The 18,957-nt window shown below is 39.4% G+C and overlaps 1 protein-coding gene across 2 annotated transcripts in view; it reads right to left on the bottom strand.

Annotated features, from left to right (window-relative positions):
* DNAH8 (dynein, axonemal, heavy chain 8) overlaps positions 1 to 18,957 on the bottom strand; it is a 391,134-nt gene that overhangs the window by 188,596 nt on the left and 183,581 nt on the right. For both annotated transcript variants that reach the window (XM_006860428.1, XM_006860427.1), the window contains 7 exons: positions 18,328 to 18,574; positions 17,971 to 18,212; positions 17,748 to 17,888; positions 15,287 to 15,524; positions 7,533 to 7,675; positions 6,921 to 7,055; positions 5,902 to 6,024 (listed from right to left, as the gene is read on the bottom strand). In XM_006860428.1, coding sequence (XP_006860490.1) covers positions 5,902 to 6,024; positions 6,921 to 7,055; positions 7,533 to 7,675; positions 15,287 to 15,524; positions 17,748 to 17,888; positions 17,971 to 18,212; positions 18,328 to 18,574 — 1,269 coding nt within the window. The remainder of the gene's footprint in view (positions 1 to 5,901; positions 6,025 to 6,920; positions 7,056 to 7,532; positions 7,676 to 15,286; positions 15,525 to 17,747; positions 17,889 to 17,970; positions 18,213 to 18,327; positions 18,575 to 18,957) is intronic.

The following is an 18,957-nucleotide window of genomic DNA, read 5'->3' as shown; positions in this document are numbered from 1 at the left end:
GGAAGAAGTGCAGCCAGAGTGATCCTTGGAGGCCAGGATGGCTAAGCTTCGTCTCTCATACTTTGGACATATTGTCCGGAGGAAACAGTCGCTGGAGAAGGATGTCATGCTGGGTAAGGTGGAGGGTCAGAGAAAAAGAGGAAGACCTCTAACGAGATGGATTGGCCAGGTGGCATCATTGATGGACTCAAGTGTGGCAGCAGTAGTGAGGTTGGCCCAGGATCAGACATTGTTTCATTCTGCTGTGCACGGGGTCGCTATGAGTCGGTTCCGACTCGATGGCACCTGACAACAACAACAACAAGCTTATCAAATTCCCATTGGTCATCTCCCAGAGATGAGTGCACAAGCTCCTCAAATATAGCATTCATTTAACAATTCCTTACTGAAGGACTGCTATGTACCACCCACTTCACAGTAGGTTGCACTTGTAAGCTTGCAGACAATGCTGGAAGCTATGCCACCAGTAACTCAAATACCAGCAGGGTCGCACTCATGGTGGGCAGCTTTCAGCAGAGCTCCCAAACTTGAAAGAAACGTCTGGAGATCTACTTTCACAAATTAGCTCAAGGAAAACCCTAGGGATCACAAGAGACTATAGTCTGATAAAGTGCTGGAAGGTAAGTCCTATGTTGAAAGGCTCAAAATACACAGTAGCCAAAACAATATACTTGTTGTGAAATGCGGTTGAGTTGGTTCCAACTCAGAGTGACCCCAGACATATAGGGTTTCCAAGGAGCAGCAGATGGATCTGAACAACCAACCTTTCAATTAGCAGTCCAGTGCTTATCCTACAGCGTAACATCAGGACTCAAAGCAAAAAAACATGAAGATAGTACAGAGCTGGCCAACCTTTCGTTCCATTGTACTCTAACCCATAGTTAAACATGTCTTCTGCAAGTTCAGTGTGCTCTTTACACTGATGAGCTATTAAATATTGTACATGGAGTCACATGAGTCAGAGTCAACTTGATTGAAACTAATAACAACAATCGTGAGAGAACGTTATGGCAGTTTGCTTCTAGAGAGCTTTACAGCCTTAGAAATCCTATGGGGCAGTTCTACTCTTGTCCTATAGGGTCCCTATGAGTTGGAATTGACTATGGCATTGGGTTTTGTCTAATTCAAAATAAAAATGTGAGGCCTCCTTGTTCAAAAGTTATTAAGAATTTCAATACAGTATTAAGAATGGTAACAGCAGTGTTGAACCAGCATGGCTCCTTCGAAGTTCAGGGACCTGTGTGACAGGCCCGACATCCATGAAGCCAACCTGATGAAGTGAGTCAGGAACTAAAAATCTTCAGGAAAAGAGGATGTGCTACCTGAGGGTCAAAGATGACTGCAACACAAGGTAGAAGGGAGGTGACTGTGGTCAGACTGATAGGTTTCTAGGAAGGAAAGCAATGAGAAGCAAAGAGACACCTCCCTCACCTATAGGCCCAGGAGCTCAATTTGAGAAGTCTGCACGGAGAAAAGAGTGTCTGGAGAGTTGGGGATGGATCAGGTTTCTGTGAGAACAGGAAGGTTAAGGGAAGGTTCCCAGACAAAGCTGAATTTACAGGGGGGTTAGGGGATGAACCATCTTCCAGAGGCATGCTAAATCTGTTTCAGGAGATGGGGAGAGTAGGAGATGGAGTCAGAGAAGAGCCATGAAGAACTGTTTGGATGAGGACTAACCTGAAAGTCCTGGGCTTCTAGTGGTGTCTGGTGTAAACAGGGATGAAAGATGGGGTGGGACCCATCCTGGTGAACTCAAGGATGGTGGTGTTGATGAGGCTGTGAATGCTTATAGGGGTGCTAGGGACCCTACCAGGAACCTGTAACATCTAGCAACACCAGGAAGGTCCTCTAACAGGGACTGGCTCCAGTTGATAGATGATCACAACTACATCAGTGGTAGAGTGGAGAACAAATGTGTTTGTCTTTTTCAATGTCATGTACTGCTTAGAGAGAAGAGTATTTAGAGTGAACACTAAAAGAAAATCAAGTATGACACTCTGAGGAAAGGCAGAAGCAAAACTTACCCCCAGTTACCCTCAAGTCAATGCTGACTCATGGACACCCCACGTGTGTCAGAGTAGACTTGGGTTCTGTAAAGGTTTTCTGTCACTGCTGTTGTTTTGTTTTGTTTTTAAATAATACTTTATTTTGGTTTTGGTAAAAGTTTACACAGCAAAATAGGTTCCCACTCAACTATTTCTACACAAATGTGTCAGTGACATTTGTTACATTCTTCGGTGTGTCAACTTCCTCATTATTTTCATTCTGGTTGTTCCATTTCCAGTCATTTAGTTTCCCTGGCCCCATATCTTTTCATCTTTGCTTTAAAGTAACTGTTGACCAATAGGTCTCATATAGATGATTTTTTTTTTTTAAGTTTTTATTGTGGATTGAGTGAAAGTTTACAGGGCAGATCATCAGTTTTACATTCAACAAATCATACACCTTGTTTCATTACAATGATTATAATCCTTTCCATGTACCATCAGTTAACAATATTTCTATTCACTTTAGCTTTTTTTTTAATAAACAAACAACAACAACAACAAATACTCAGGCATATATATAATAATTTACACCACCAAAGGGCACATTCTGCAAGTCTGCCTCCTGGCCACCAGCTCTTAGTCCCTCTCTTCCCATGAATCTAGAATCCTCAGCCACTCCCCATCTCCATGACCCCATCTCTGCCTCCATCTCTGGCATCACCGCTTCTCTGGATAAGGTCCCGCATTCTGCTTGTTCTCTTCTCCCTTGATGGTCCTAGGGTCCTCTGTTTCTGGACTGTAAGATTAACCACTCCCCTGTTTTTGTTACAAAATTTCTACCTTTACAATTGTGATAGTCGCAATTAGTCATGATTTAACAATTATTCACTACTGAATCATACGAATCTTATCCCCATCTCTTTTTACCAGACCCATCTAGACAAGATGAAACCTATTCAGTGGGGACTCTTTCTACCCGCCGCCGCTAACCCCCGCCAGCACATACTCTTAAACTAAATTCCTTCTTAAAACCTTGTAAGCCAGTCACTTCGTGCCTTTATCACCCCCTCATTTTAGGTAGCCAATGTCTAAGTTGCCATCCCTATCTACCATGTGCACAGAGGGGATAGCATTGATACTTGATGTTAAGACTCCTTCCCTCTCTGTTGGTATTTAGAGTTACTACCTCTATGAGTCAGCAGTTCGAAACTACCAGCTGCTCCGTGGGAGAAAGATGAGGCTTTCTACTCCCGTAAGGATTTACACCCTCGGAAACCCTGTACAGGGTCGCTATGGGTCGGAACCGACTCGACGGCACTTAACAACAACAACAACCTCTATGAGTATAGGTCAGGTTCATTAAATTGTAGCAATTTACCCTTGTTTCCTTTATCCAAAAAAAAAAAATTTTTTTTTTTCCCAATCTTCCTCTAGTTGAGGCTAGGTCAAATGGGTACTGTCGCAAGTTTGGGTATTCTTGTGCATCTCCCTTCACTTCATATCAGCTGGATACTTCACTCTCAGCTCTAGCATCTGTGGCTATGTCCTTGTCCACTGGCTCAAGTGTCCCCAGGTTTCACTACACCTTGGACCAACCAGCCCTTCCTCTTCTTTCTCTCATCTCCAGGTCAACGGGAGTCAATGGACTGTGATTGAACTTAGCCCATTTCTTCATTGCTGCCTTTCCCCCTCTTCCACTCACCAGTAGACCAATGTGGTCACCAGAAAGTTTACATGCCTGTTCATGTGTTCCCTTTGAGTTTCAGTCTTAGAGGGGAGTTTGTCCTGAAGGAACTTGATTGCTTGCCTTGATGGCTTCCTAGCAAACAGCTTGCTTATTCTTGTAGTAGCCAATCATGCTGACATTTTTGTTTTGGGTTTTTCCTGATGATCTTTCTTTGAAGATGTATCTTCTGTTGCTCTAGCTGTTCCAGGCTGGTCCTTGCTAATGGGAATGTCCTACCTCATAAGGTTCTGGATGGGACTCAGGATTCCACCTAAGGTCCTATATTCTGCAAAGGCTTTGCAAGTGGCTTATTTCACTGGGCAAGTTCTAGAACCCCTTTTTTGGTATGCCAATCAGTTATAGGCAAAAGATGGGCTTACAAGTTTTCTGTAATCATGCTTCCCGACATTCCTTTCTATCCCCCTCCAGTGTCTATTTACAATAGTAGGCAAGAGAAGCCAATATTAGTAAGACAGTTAAGCATTTTAGTATTCTTTCCCCTCTTCAAGCTAGGCCTAGATCCCTGTATCTCATATAGATGATTTTTAATGGAGTCCTGGTGTGGTGCTGTAGGATCAGCACAGGACTGCAAACCACAACATCGACAACTCAAACTCACCAGCTGCTCCTCAGAAACCCTACCTGGGGTCACTGTGAGTCAGAACTGACTGAACTGCACTAACAACAACTGCGACAGTACATACAGATTATATTATTTTAAGAGTCAATTTGTTAGTTAGCTAAAAGGTGACCCTAGGGGGCAATTACAGTCCAAGGTTTAACAAGTACCTCAGGTCAATAGTTTCAGAGAGTCCTTTAGTCTCAACTGGGTCAGTAAGTCTGGGATTTCTAGGAATTTGAGTTCCATATTGTTGTCCCATTCTCTCAGGCTCCATCTGATGTGCCTCTGACCCACATCTGTTTTTGGGGTAAATGAGACCATGGTTTGTGTAGACAGTTAGACTAGTGTTTTCTCTGAGTCCTGAGTTTCTTTTTTTTCTTTCTGTTTTCCAATAGTTATCTCTTAAATGGTCACTTGTAAACTTTTAAGACCCCAAACACTATTTACCAGGCTGGGATGTAGAACATAAACTTTATGAACTATATTATACCAAGTGACTGAGTTGTTCCATGAGACTATGGTCCTAAGTCTTCAAACACAGAAAATCAATCCCATAAGGTGTTTGTTTATATTTAAGAGATATATCCTTAAATGTGCCACTTAATATGCTTCATTATATGTATGTAAATATACATGCTTGCACCTATATACATGCGTACACATATACATGTACATACACCCAAGCATACACATATTTACTCATATATATGCCAACTCCTGGTGTGGTGCTGTAGGACTGACAAGGTCAGCAGTTCAAACTCACTATGAGTCAAAATTGATTCAACAGCATTTAACAACAACATACCAACCAAATGGCGCTGTAGGATAAGCACTGGACTGCTAACTACAAGGTTTTTGGTTCAAACCCACCCGCCACTCCTTGGAAACCCTATACAGGATTGCTTTGAGTCAGAACTGATTCGACAGCACTTAACAACAACAACAAATATCAATTAATGTACATGTATACACATACACGTTTATTTTTTGGTTGTTTTTGAGCACCACAGAATCATTACTGGCTAACTTTTTCAGAAATGGATTGCCAGGCCTTCCATCTGAGACTCCTCTGGGTGGACTAAAATCTCCAATCTTTCTGTTAGTATCCAAGCCAGGTGAGTCATTTGTACTCCCCAGGAACTCCAGAAGCAAGAAAGGAACCCAGTAAGCAAGTGAAATCAATTAGCCACAAAATCAAGAGAGGGTTTCTGGGAAAAATAACATAGCAATTTCAAGACAGAGCAGTAGCAAATAGAGAAGTTAAAACAGACAGAAAAGTGTTATTAGACTTAACAATATGAAGGTTATTGGCATCTATACATATAACAAAAAGTACTGATTAAGCATCATCTATTAAGGAGCTCTGGTAGCTTAGTGGTTACGAGTCGGGCTGCGAACCTTAAGGTCAGCAGTTTGAAACTACCAGCTGTTCTGTGGGAGAAAGATGAGGCTTTCTGTTCATGTAAAGATTTACAGCCTCGGAAACCCTGTACAGGGTCACTATGAGTTGGAACCGACTCCATGGCACATAATCAACCAACCAATATGAAACATTGCAGACATACCTGATCTCCCCATTCATTAATCACAGGCATATTAATATCATCAATAAATACAGTCATTTTTCTCCCTCCAGGGGGGCCATATGTGCTTCCCATCCGTTTATCCACATAGCTTTCAATTGTTCTCTAGAGAAAAGAAAATGGCTTCTTATCCATCATATTTTAATCCACAGTTCTAAAAAGGATAAGCGTTTTTTAAAACTTTTTATTATGAATTGAATGAAGGTTTACAGAGCAGATCATCAGTTTTATATTCAATAAATCATATACTTTGTTTTATTTTACTGATGACAATCCCCTCCATGCAATATCAGCTACCCCATTTCCTCCCTGTAAGGATGAGCATTTCTTGAGAGTAGAATAATGCTGATTTATTTAACACATGTGAACATAATTATTAAAATCTGTATTGTAAATCTGAGTTATTGAAATGTTAGTCATTGATTTATATTAAAGTAGAAATGCTCCAAAATTTAGTTTCAGCCTCAATATTAGGCTAAAATATACTATTTGGATTTGGCTTCAACATTAGCCTTAGAGTTTCAACTGTATCATCATTTCCCTTGATATTATATAATATTAATACACATCTAATGTTAGTATGGAGTCCTGGTGTTGAGCTGTGGGATAAAGCATTGGACCACAAGGTCGGCAGTTCAAGCTCGCCAGCCACTCCTTGAAAACCTTATACAGGGTCGCTATGAGTCAGAACCAACTCGGTGTCACTTAACAACAGCAACAATGTTAACACGCCGAGTCCTGATGTGGCACTACAGAACAAGCACTGGACTAGTAACCAAAAGGTCAGCACTTCAAGCCTGCCAGTCACTCTCAGAAAACCCTTTGGAGGGCTGCTATTAGTCAGAACCAACTTGAAAGCATACAACAACAACAACAACAACAACAACAACATGAATATAATATATTAATATAATATGATATTTTATATGAATCCACATTTTATCATAATAGCCACTTAAGATAGTTCATATATTGATTACTACCACAAATGATGGTCTTACCTGAAACATCATTGGCTCTGTGGCAGATGAAAAGTTTAGAGATTTGGATAACTGTACTTCAGGGTCGTATTTTTTCAAATAAGCCTTAATCATTACTGTTTTTGCAGTCCCCTGCTCTCCTGTGAGCAAAACAGCCTGCAGTCATAGGACAAAGGTGTCAAAGCATGTTTCTTTCCAGATGTCCTACAGTTCCACTAACCACTCTTCTTACATTCCATTCAGAAAATATAACTAACATTTCATTGCTTTTAAGAATTTAATTTAAGAATTTCACCTACATCACAATAAATTCTAATTGGATTAAAGATCTAAGTGCAAAACATATTATCAAAAAAGTACTATAAGAAAATATGAGTGAATATTCATGTTAACTTGGGAGTTTCATGGAAGGACTTTATAAGCAGACGGGCCCACTCTCCTTAACAAGCTGAGAGTCAGTAGTCCAGGAGCTAGTAAGTTGGATGTAGGTATCCTAGGACATGGCTCGTTCACCAAAAGTTATTTCCCTCATATGACAAGACCTCCACCCCCTTGAGTAGGAATTTAATATCTCTATCTGTAGTGCTTCTTCTGTGGTTGACAATCCACTAAGGAACTATCCATTAAACTTACTTTATATTGTTTTGCAATGGTGTCTATCAAAAAGTTTGTTCTAACATTGTCAACATTTGGAACCAAAATTGATGAATACTCTGGAATACTGTCGGTCGGATAATAATATGGCTGGAGTTTTTTATTCCAGTGCTCCCAGTCACCTATACAATACATAAAAATCCACCTTAAAAAATGGTATCCTTTGAACATTATCTCAGAACACAAAAATGTAAATCTTATAAACAGTCAGCAAACTCACAAACACTCATTTACATTTTCCTAAAACGTCAAGATGTTTGTCTGATGTCCATAGCGTTAGAGCATTTAAATTTGTTTAGCCTCTTTTACAAAGTCAATCTTTAAAGTGACAGGTTGCTCACTGAGAGAGACATGGCCTAAAATGGAATTCCAGCTAGCTGGCTATAATACAACAGGTGATGTGCCAGCTATATAGTAAAAAGTTCACCTCAAGCGAAAGGACAAGAAAGACAAAAAAAAAAGGACAACTGATTACTGGGCATAAACTGTTTGCCATGAGAAATGGGAAAACAATCTAGTCCCAAAATTGTATTGTGTAATGAAATAATTACTAAAATGAATTAAGACTCCTGACTTTATTCTTCTTCGTGTTGCTGTTAGTTGTCTTATGTTGGCTATCAATCTACTGACTGATATTCTAAGTATTACAATTATTACTATTATTATTTATCTCATCAATCCCCAGGAATACTTTTGTTTTCGTTCTTCTTCATCTAACATTGGTTATGCTGGAATCTATGCTGGAATTTTATATACCATCAGGGTCACCCATGGTGGGCAGGTTTCAGAAGAGTTCTAGATTAGGACAAACTAGAAAAAATGAAGAGGCTAATTCTAAAAAATTAGCCACTGAAAACCTTATGCATAGCATAAGTGATACAGTGCCAGAAGATGAAACCCTCAGATTGAAAGGCATTAAAAATATGACTGAGGAAGACTTTCCTCCTCAAATTAGAGTCAGCTTTATAGATGCAGGTAGAACAAAGCTTTAGAGACCTTCAATGGCTGCTGTGGCACTATTCCAAATGAAAAGAAACAGCTGTAAACATCCATTAATACTCAGAATGTGGAATGTACAATGTCTGAATCTAGGAAAATTAGAAGTCATAAAAAATGAAATGGAACATATAATGATCAATGTCCAAGACATTAGTGAGCTGAAATGGACTTGTATTGGCCATTTTGAATCAAACAAACATTCAATGACAAACTGAAGAGGAAGAGTGTTGCATTTATCATTAAAAAGAATATCTGAAGAATTATTTTTACACGCAATGCTCTCAGTGATAAGGTAATACCCATAAACCCACAAGGAAGACAAGTTAATATTACTATTATTTAAATTTATGCAGCAACCACTAATGCCAAAGATGAAGAAACCAAAGATTTCTACCAACTTCTTCAGTCTGAATTGGATCAAACATGCAATCAAGATACATTGACGGTGGTGGTGGTGGTGTGCCAAGGAGTCGGTTCTGACTCTTAGTGACCCTGCATAGGGTTTCTGAGACTGTAAATCTTTATGGGAACAGAAAGTCTCATCTTTCTCCCAAAGAACAGCTGATAATTTCAAACCACTGCCATGAGGTTAGCAGCCTAACTCATAACCACTATGCTATCAGAGCTCCTTCTACATTGATAATTACTGATTCTTGGAATGTGAAAGTTGGACACAGAGAAGAAGGATCAGTAGTTGGAAAATATGACTTTGATGATAGAAATGACACTGGAGGTCACATGACAGAATTTTGCAAGACCAACAACTTATTCATTGCAAATATATTTTTTAACAACATAAATGGCAACTATACACATGGACCTCACCATATGTAATACAAAGAAATCAAATCGACTACATCTGTAGAGAGACAGTGGAGAAGCTCAATATCATCAGTCAAAACAAGGGGACAGACTTCAGAACGCTATCAACTCCTCCATGGAAGTTCAAATTGAAGCATAAGAAAATTAAAATAAGTCTATGAGAGTCAAAATTCTACCTTGAGTATACTCCATGTGAAATTAGAGACAATCTGAATAACAGATTAAACATTAATGACTTAAGACTAGATGAGCTGTGAGATGACATCAAAGACATCATACATGAAGAAGCCAAAAGGTCATAAAAAAAAAATAGGAAAGACAGAAAAGACTAAAACAGTTGTCAGAAGATACTCTGAAACTTACTCTTGAACACAGAGAAGCTAAAGTGGAAAAAAGAAATGATGACGTAAAAGAGCTGAACAGAAGCTTTCAAAGGGCAGATCCAGAAGAGAAAGTAAAGGATGTAATGAAATGTACAAAGATCTGGAGTTAAAAAGCCAAAAGAGAAAAATATATTACTCAGCATTCCTCAAGCTGAAAAAACTAAAGAAAAAAGTCAAGCCTATAGTTGCAATATTGAAGGACTCTATGGGCAAAATGGAGTCCTTGTGTGGCATGATAGAATAAGGACTCAGTTGGTGGTTCAAATCACCAGCTGCTCCTTGGAAACCTGATAGAGGGACAACAGGAGTAAGAACCAACTCAACGGTACTTAACAACAACAACAGGAGCAAAATATTGATTAACCCAGGAAGCATCCAAAGAAGATGGAAGGAATACTCAGAGTCTCTATACCAAAATTAATGGGTCAGTGTTCAACCATCTCAAAAAGTTAGCATATGCTCAAGAACTGATGGTATATAAGAAGTAAGTCCGAGCTGCAATTAAGGCATTAGCAAAAGAACAAGGTTCCAGGAATTGACAGAATACCAGTTGAGATGTTTCAATAGCTAGATGCAATGCTGGAAGTACTTACCCACCTATGTCAAGAAATTTGGAAGACAGCTAGCTAGCCAACCAACTGGAAGAGATCCATATACATGCCCATTCTAAAGAAAAATGATTCAGCTAAATGTGAACATCACATGTAAGCAAAATTGTGCTGAAGATAATGTTTAAATGGTTGCAGCAGTACACCAATGGGGAGCTGTGAGAATTTCAAGCTGGATTCAGAAGATGATGGGAAACAAACGTTACCATTGCTGATGTCAGATGGATCTTGCCAAAAAGCACAGAATACCAGTAAGATTTTTACTTGTGTTTCATTGAGTATACATACAAAGGCATTCAACTGTGTGGGTCATAACAAATTATGGATACCATTGCAAAGAATGGGAATTCCTGAACACTTAATTGTACTCACAGAAAACCTGTAAATAGACCAAGAGGCAGTCTTTGGAACAGAGCAATTAGTAAAGGTATGTGTCGAGGTTGTATCCTTTCACAACACTTAGTCAATCAATACATTTGAAATCATCTGAGAAGTTGGACTATATGAAGAAGAACAAAGTATTTCATTAAAAGAAGACTCATTAACAACCTGTGATAAGCAGATGATACAACCTTGCTTGATCAAAGTGAGGAGAACTTGAAGAACTTACTGATGATTATCAAAGACTACAACCTTCAATAAGAATTACACCTCAACATAAAGAAAAAAGAAATCCTCACAACTGAACCAATAAGCAATATCACGATAAATGGATGTCAGAAGAGACTCTGAAACTTGCTCTTCAGTGGAAAGACACTAAAGCAAATGGAAGAAATGAGGAGGTAAAAGAGCTGAATAGAAGATCTCAAAGGTCAGGATTTCATTTTGCTTAGATCCAAGTCAATGTCCATGAGAGCAGCATTCAAGAAATCAAATGGCGTATAGCACTGAGCAAACCTGCTGCAAAAGACATCTTTAAAGTGTTAAAATGCAAAGATGTCCCTTAAGGACAACGTGTGTCCGACCCAAACCATGGTATTTTCAATTGCCTCATATTCATGTGAAAGCTGGACAATGAATAAGGAAGACCAGAAAAAAAAATCAATGCATTTGAATTATGGTGTTGCCAAAGAATAATTAATATACCATGGACTGCCAGAAAAATGAGCAAAATTGGTTTGGAAAAAAATACAGCCAGAATGCTCCTTTAGAAGTAAAGATGGTGAGACTTCATCTCACGTACTTTGGGCACACCATCAGGAAGGATGTGTCCCTGGAGAAGGACACCATGTTTGGTTATCAAAAAAGAGGAAGAGCCTCAACCAGATAAATCAATACAATGGCTGCCACAAGGGGCTCCAACAAAGCAAGGATTCTGAGGATGGCACAGGACGGGCAGCATTTCATTCTGTTGTTGCTATGAATTGTAACCTATTCTATGGCACCTAGCAACAATAACAATTTAGTATCTTAGAATGTGTCTTACAATCTGTGATGTCTTACCATCACAGTTGGCTAAGCAAACTTAGTGAGAGATGTTTATATTGTTAAGATTTAAGCTGAGTTACTTGCATTGTTGGTACTGCATTGTTGAGTTTAATTGCCATTTTGAATGTCTTCAAAGATACTACACTGGGACTCAGGATTATACCAAAAACAAACAAACACAATGCATGGAAAAAGAGTAGAGGGACATAAGTTTGAAATATGCAAAAAATTCAATACTCGAAGAATAACCTCAGTTTTGTATTTTCTTGCAAAATAACCAGGCCATAGGGCAAGTGTATGCTTAACTTTTAAGAAACTACCAAACTGGGGGACAACAACATTAATAAAGTATGCTCACCATGGAATGGTCAATCATTCAAAATCAAAGAGGCAACCTTTTCCTAAGGATGAAGTTGAGAAGGGATGAGAAGGTGGGTGGAATGCAAATAGGAATCCCAGGGAGGAAGCAGAATAACTGTTGTTGCATGGAGGGGACTCTAATCATTTATATGAAATAAAACATATGGCTGGTTGAAGGTAAAACTGATGCTCTTGTCTGTTAACCTTCACTCAATTCACAATAAAAAGTTAAAAAATAAATAAATAAACAAATGAATAATGAAGATATGAAAAAAAAAAGAGAGAGAGAAACAGGCTAACAAACTACTAAAACTGTTGTCCAAAGTGCCATTTTGGAGTATATGAGAGTTGCAGTTGCTTCACATGCTCACTGATACTTGGCGTTATTAATCTTTTTAATTCAACCACTCTAGTGGCTATGCCTAGTGTGGTGCTGTGGGCTAATGCGCTAGACTGCAAAGTCAATTTGAACTGCAAGGTTGGTGGTTTAAGCTCACCAGTTGCTCCTTGGACACCCTCTAGAGGGTCACTATGGGTCGGAACTGACTTGATGGCACTTAACAACAACAACAACAACATTGGCTATGCAATGATATTCCATGGTGGGTTTAATTTGCATTTCCTTGATAACAAATGATGCTGAACAGCTTTTCACATCCCCCTACCCCCATTGAGATAACTTCTTTAGTTAAGTATCTATTTAAATTTCTTGTCCACTTTTTAATTTGGGTGAGTTATATACTTTCATTGAATTTTAAGTGTTCTTGACATATCTGTTTAAAATTCTTTTATCATTTATATATTTTCAAGTATTTCTTCCTAGACTGTAGGCTGGACTTTTCGTTTTCTTAAGTCTCTTTTAAATAGTAAAGGACATCCTTGTCTTGTTTCTGATTTGGGGAGAGAATCATTGAGTCTTTTACCAATAAATAAGAGATTTGCTCTAGGGTTTTAAAATATATATTCTTTATAGAATTATAAAGTTCTTAAACCAATTTATTGAGTTTCATCACAAGACGCTGAATTTTGAACAGTAGCTTTTGTGGTGCAATCCTGAATCACAGTATATGTCCTTTTAAGATATTTACATTGACAATTAGGAACCCTTGGTGAGGCAAAGGTTAAGTGTTAAACTGTCCACTGAAAGGTCATTGGTTTAAACCCACCCAGTGGCACCTGAGGGAAGAAGACCTGCTGATCTGCTTCTATAAAGAGTACAGTCTAGAAACCCCTAAGGGGAAGTTACACTCTGTCACATGGATTTGCTGTAAGTCGAAAATCAACCATCAGCACCTAACAGCAATAACATCAAAATAACAACTCAACTCAAGGGAGTACAATGCAAGAAATTCAATTTAAATGACAACAATCTGAACAGGTATGACCAAGTTTGTCTACTCAACAATGATTGTAGACTGTGAAACACTTTCCAAAGATGCTAAAATCCTACAGGTGGGAAAAGAACAAGTAAAGCTCTTTCCATTCACACTGTGCATAACCATCATTGAATTCTCCAAAAGGTTATTACAACTAGTGAGTTTAGCAAGGTCAGTCAGTGGACACAAAAGTCATCTAGGTCTGGAGTTTTCTTTGTGGGAAGGATTTTAACTACAAATTTAGTTTATTTAGTAGATATAAGCTATTTTACTCACTACCATCGAGTCCGTTCTGATGCACAGCGACCCTGTAGAGGGTTTCTGGAGCTGTAAATCTTCATCTTTGTCCTGTGGAGCGGCTGGTGGGGTTGAACTTCTGACGTTGCACTAACAGTCCAGTGCTTATTGAGCTACTTAAGAATGAAAGAGGGAACATCACAACTGATCCTGTGTCTAATTCTTCTTGATCAGGCTTGGTGGTTTTTATTTTTCAAAGAATGCATTCATTTCATCAATACGTCAAATATAGTGGCATAAAGTTGTTTCCAATATTCCCTTCTTAGTTTTTAATGTCTGTAGGATCAGTGGTGCTATTCCTTCTTTCACTTCTGATCATGGTCATTTATGTCTCCTCTTTTTTTCCCTGGTAAGATATATATTGATTTCATTTGTTTTTCTCAGAGAGCCATCTTTTAGGTTTCATTGACTTTTAAGATATTGTTCTTCTAGTTCATTGATTTTTGCTTTGAGCATCATTCTTTCTTCTGCCTAGTTCCGGTTTAATTTGTTCTTTTCTTTCTAGTTTGTTAAAGAAGTTGAGGTCACCAGTTTTGAAATCTCTTCTCTTCTAATATAGCCATTGAATGTTACAGATTTTCCCCTACTGAGACTTGTTTCATGGTCCAGAATATTCTGGTAAATGCTCTGGGATGTACACTGAACTGCTCAACTTTCCCCACTGCCTATTTAGGATCCACCCTTTGCCCCGCATGCTACATCAGTTGTCACTTATCCTTCCGCTTTCTTGTTTTCAAGATTTTGTCATTATTGCCTATTATCCTTTTGCATTTACACAGTAATTAAAACAAAACTATATGCCTTTGCTATCATTTTAAAGGGACGTTAGGAAGAAGTAGCGGTAAATACAGTTCTTAGGAAACATGAGTACTTCTCTTTGGTCTTGGGCCCTGGATGCAGGCATCAGGCTCAAAGGCATTCCTTTCAGGGAGAAGGAAGCTAGGCCCTGCTGCCTACATGCAATGGGTTAGAGACTGAGTGACAACATTGGACCTTGCAGAGCTTGGTGTGTATCAGTAGGACCCCACCTGCTTGGCTCACTCTAGTTATTCTGACGTCTCCACCAGAGAAGCTGTGGCACTGATACGTCATTTGCATGAGCAGTGCTTTGCATAGTGAACCTGTGGTCTTATACTGCTACCTGTCCTCTTCAGGTATTAAAAAGTAGACCGTGTAACGAACTAATTATAATAGATTTCTCTCCAGCCAGGACAAAAGAATGAGAAGGCAGGAGTCTCTGTATCAGTTCTTGGCACTGCCAAAATGCAAAATTCTACTAATAATTGCTTTCATAGTTATGTCCTTTGTATATTGGCTCCTTTCCAAAATGATATTGGCAATTACTATAGTCACAAATGGTTTAATATTTCTCCATAGAAGAATCTAGGGAAAGTTCTATTTTCCCCATTAAAAAAACAAACACCAGTCATTTCATTTAATGTGTAATACAGTCAACTTACCAAAATCAGTAACATAAAACTCATACATGGTTTGATTCGTGCCTTTAGGTATTTCTGGTAAGCTTAACTTGCTTTGGTGGCCCCGTAAAAATGCTTCAAGCTTTTCTCTGTTTTCCAGTTCCAGAAGGGCCCCTAAACTCCACATGAGGCCGAATACAAACAGTTTATGAAGGTGTTCAACACATGACACACCGCCTTCTTCTTTGGATGGTATTAAACCTTCCAGAAGAGTGAGAGACTGGAACAATTTTAAAGATAATAATAAAATGTAAAAGTAGGAAGGAAGAGAAGAGAAGACAAACATATTTCAAGATGTTATCTGGTCACTGCTCTACAGTCCACAACAACGAGAAGAAAGACCACACTACCTCAGGAAGGACACATGACCTAGAAGAAAGAACAATGCTCTGGGAATCTGGAAGTGTGGTTTTCACCCCCAATTGGGCCACTACCCTCTCTGAGCCTCAGTTTCCTCATTAACCCACCACTTCTGGTCCTAATGTTTGATGGCTGGAAATGTTTCAAATCAAAGATTTTATGTCTTTTTTTGAAAAAAAAAGTTTTTATAAACATTTTGCAGGGGCCAGGTAATTAAAATCTGTGGGCCAGCTACCTGTTTTTGTAAATAAAATGCATTGGCATACAACCACACTCCATTTACGTATTGTCTCTAGTCGCTATCATGTTACCACAAAGAGTTGTACATAGCCTAAATATATGCTTCCTAGCCCTTTGAGGCAAAGTGTGCGAGCCCTGTACTACCTACTGAGACTTTGGCTACAATCATCCATCTGTCCATCCATTTCTGCTGCTGTTTGGCACTCTCTCTTTGCAGATCCCTTCTCTCTGGAGATCTCCCCTGCAAAGTCTAATCACCTTGGCCTCCCTAAACTCAATCTCAGCTTCCTCATTTCAGCAACACTGCCATCTCTGGGTTTAATTTCCCTGAGTTTCTACTGGAAACTTCCCTCTAAGCAGTAAGTCAGTCACATTGTTCTGTCACATTGTTCTGTCTCTCAGGCCGAGAGGAACATATTATATAGTAGGACATTCTCCAGCTTTGAAAACAAACCTATTTCAAAATAAAGTTTCCACTTTTATTGTGGCTTTTAAAGAGCCCCAGTGACAAAGCTGATGGGGAATCAAACCCACCAGTCGCCCCTTGCTGGAAAAATGAGGCTTTCTGTTCTGTAAAGATTTACAGCCTCAGAAACACTATATAGGGCCACTGTTGTTGTTGTTAAGTGCCATTGAGTTGACTCTGACCCATAGCGATCCTATATAGGATTTCCGAGGAACAGCTGGTAAGTTTGAACCACCAACCTTTCAGTTCAAAAGGCTTTGTAGTCTGGCACATTAACCCACAGCGCCACACCAGGATTCCATATAGGGTCACACTATGAGTTAAAATCAACTCCATGATTTGAGTCATAATTCCTTTTAAGAAACGCTGGTGGTGCACTGATTCAAGTGCTCTACTGCTAACAGAAAGATTGTTGTTGCTGTTGTTAAGTGCCGTTGAGTTGGTTCCGACTCATAGCAATGCTGTATAGGGTTTCTGAGGAGCAGCTAGTGGGTTTGAACCATCGACTGTTTGGTTCACAGTCCAGTGCTGATCCAACAGCAACACACCAGTCGATTCAAATATGCCAGCTGCTCTGTGGGAGAAAGATGTAGCAATCTGCTTCCACAAAGATTACAGCCTCAGAAACCCTATGGGGTTGTTATAAGTCCAAATCAACTCAAAGGCAATGGGTTTGGGGATTGTGCCTTTTAAAGAAAATACTAAGTAAATTGTTGATTTGGGTCTTATTATTATTTCTAACCACCCACACTTCTTCTTACACTAAAAGAAAATAAAAGCATTCAAGCGGTAATAAGAGACCACCTCTAGACTCTTTTGGCAAGCCCTTAAGCATCTGTAAATGCATTCTATTGTTTCTAAAGACTAGTAGAGAAAATCGAGTTAAGACCAAAGGAATACCACAAATCACTTCTCAAAAAATTACGTAAAGGTTTTCCTTAACTGAAGGACACTCAGTTTGCCAAAATTTACCACCCAAGTGTCTCTGAAGGCCACATGCTCCCTTTTGGTACTTTTCTATAAAACTGTCCTGTTTTATTGATTTGTTTATATCAGCCCTCCTTACTGGATCTATTTTTCTGGGACAAATCACTAAAACTGGATGGTGGGAAGGCTGTCTCATTCCTCTCCCCCCTCCACCCCGACAGAACCCCCTAGGAAGGAAAAAGAGAAAAATGATGACGGTAAGCGTGCTAATGAGATCGTCAATGGGAATCAGAGCTCAGAGCCTTCACAGCACAGCCCAACAACATTTGTACGGACAGTAAGAAGTTCCCATGTTAGAGATTTATAGACTGCAACTAAATGAGAAAGGGACGGGAAGCGGGGAGAAAGAACCCTCCAAATCTAAGCAAACAATGTGCAAAAATATCTTACTTGCATAATATAGTTACACTCCAAGAGCTGCATTTTTGGACTGAGGTTTAGTTTCATAAATGTATACGCATCTTCAAACACCTTATCATACAAATTTAGAAATACAGTAGCTTCCTGCGAGGTACGCTTCTTCAACCAGGCCTGCAACAAAGAAACAGAATCCCTGTTTATTAAGTGAGACATGGGGGTGCACTGCATGCTTCTGCTCAGCTCCCGTCCCCACCTGTAAGATCGGCCTCCAGCTGAGAGCAGAGCTGCTGATGTAGACCATGCCCATCCGAGAAACTGTAGCAGGAGAGGCGTTCTCAATATTGTGGACTTCAAACAAAAGCTTACAGTTCGGAGCCATGGGGATGCGGTCTCCGTTAGCTAATGTGAGCGTTTTATTGTCATCCAGCACGGAATTTAAGTTCTCAATCCAAATGGCGTCTACAGGGCCATCTAAAATGAGGAAAATGTTTTCACCTGCAAGTAATGAAAACAGGAAATCACTCTCTTAAAAAGAAGTGGACTATGCAAATAGGGTAGCATTAATAAACTGTCAGGCAATAAATGGTCACCCAGGAGGGTTTACGGATACCTTTTTTAGCTTTTAATGTTTTTCTCCACAAAGTAGAAAAAATCCCATCTGTCCAGTCGTTGGTGGCAGTGTCCAGTCTGCCAAACATCTGAGGGGCAGTGATGGCCTTTGGATTCATTCGCATTTCTCTATGAGGCCGTCCACATTCTGTCAGTGCCTTCATGAGGATTGTTATAACGGCGGTCTTTCCAGAACCACTGGGTCCAAGAGTCATCAAGCCATGACGTACCAGAGATGTCTCATATAACTACACGATTCAACAATACATTGAAAAACGTAACTGATGAGTCTCTTGTGGACATTCGTGGAAGTCATTTGCTAACATTTAGAAACCCTAAATAAGCTGTTTAACTATGTGCAATCAAACAACCAGTGCACCCGTACACCCCTCTTCATGGTAATGGCATTCTCAACAAACAAAAGGCAGAAACAATCCAAGTGTCCAACAAGGAATCCACAGATAAACAAAATGTGACAAATACGTACAATGGAATATAATTCAGCCATAAAGAGAAATGACATTTGGGCACATGCTACAACATGGATGAACCTTGAAAATAGTATGCTAAGCTAAATATGTCAGACACAAATGGACAGATACTATATCACCCTCTCTATAAAGGAGTCCTG

The sequence above is a fragment of the Chrysochloris asiatica genome, unplaced genomic scaffold (assembly GCF_000296735.1).
Source record: "Chrysochloris asiatica unplaced genomic scaffold, ChrAsi1.0 scaffold00038, whole genome shotgun sequence".
NCBI lineage: Eukaryota > Metazoa > Chordata > Mammalia > Afrosoricida > Chrysochloridae > Chrysochloris > Chrysochloris asiatica.
Note: the sequence above shows the minus strand (reverse complement) of the source record. Positions and strands in the feature narration are given on the sequence as shown.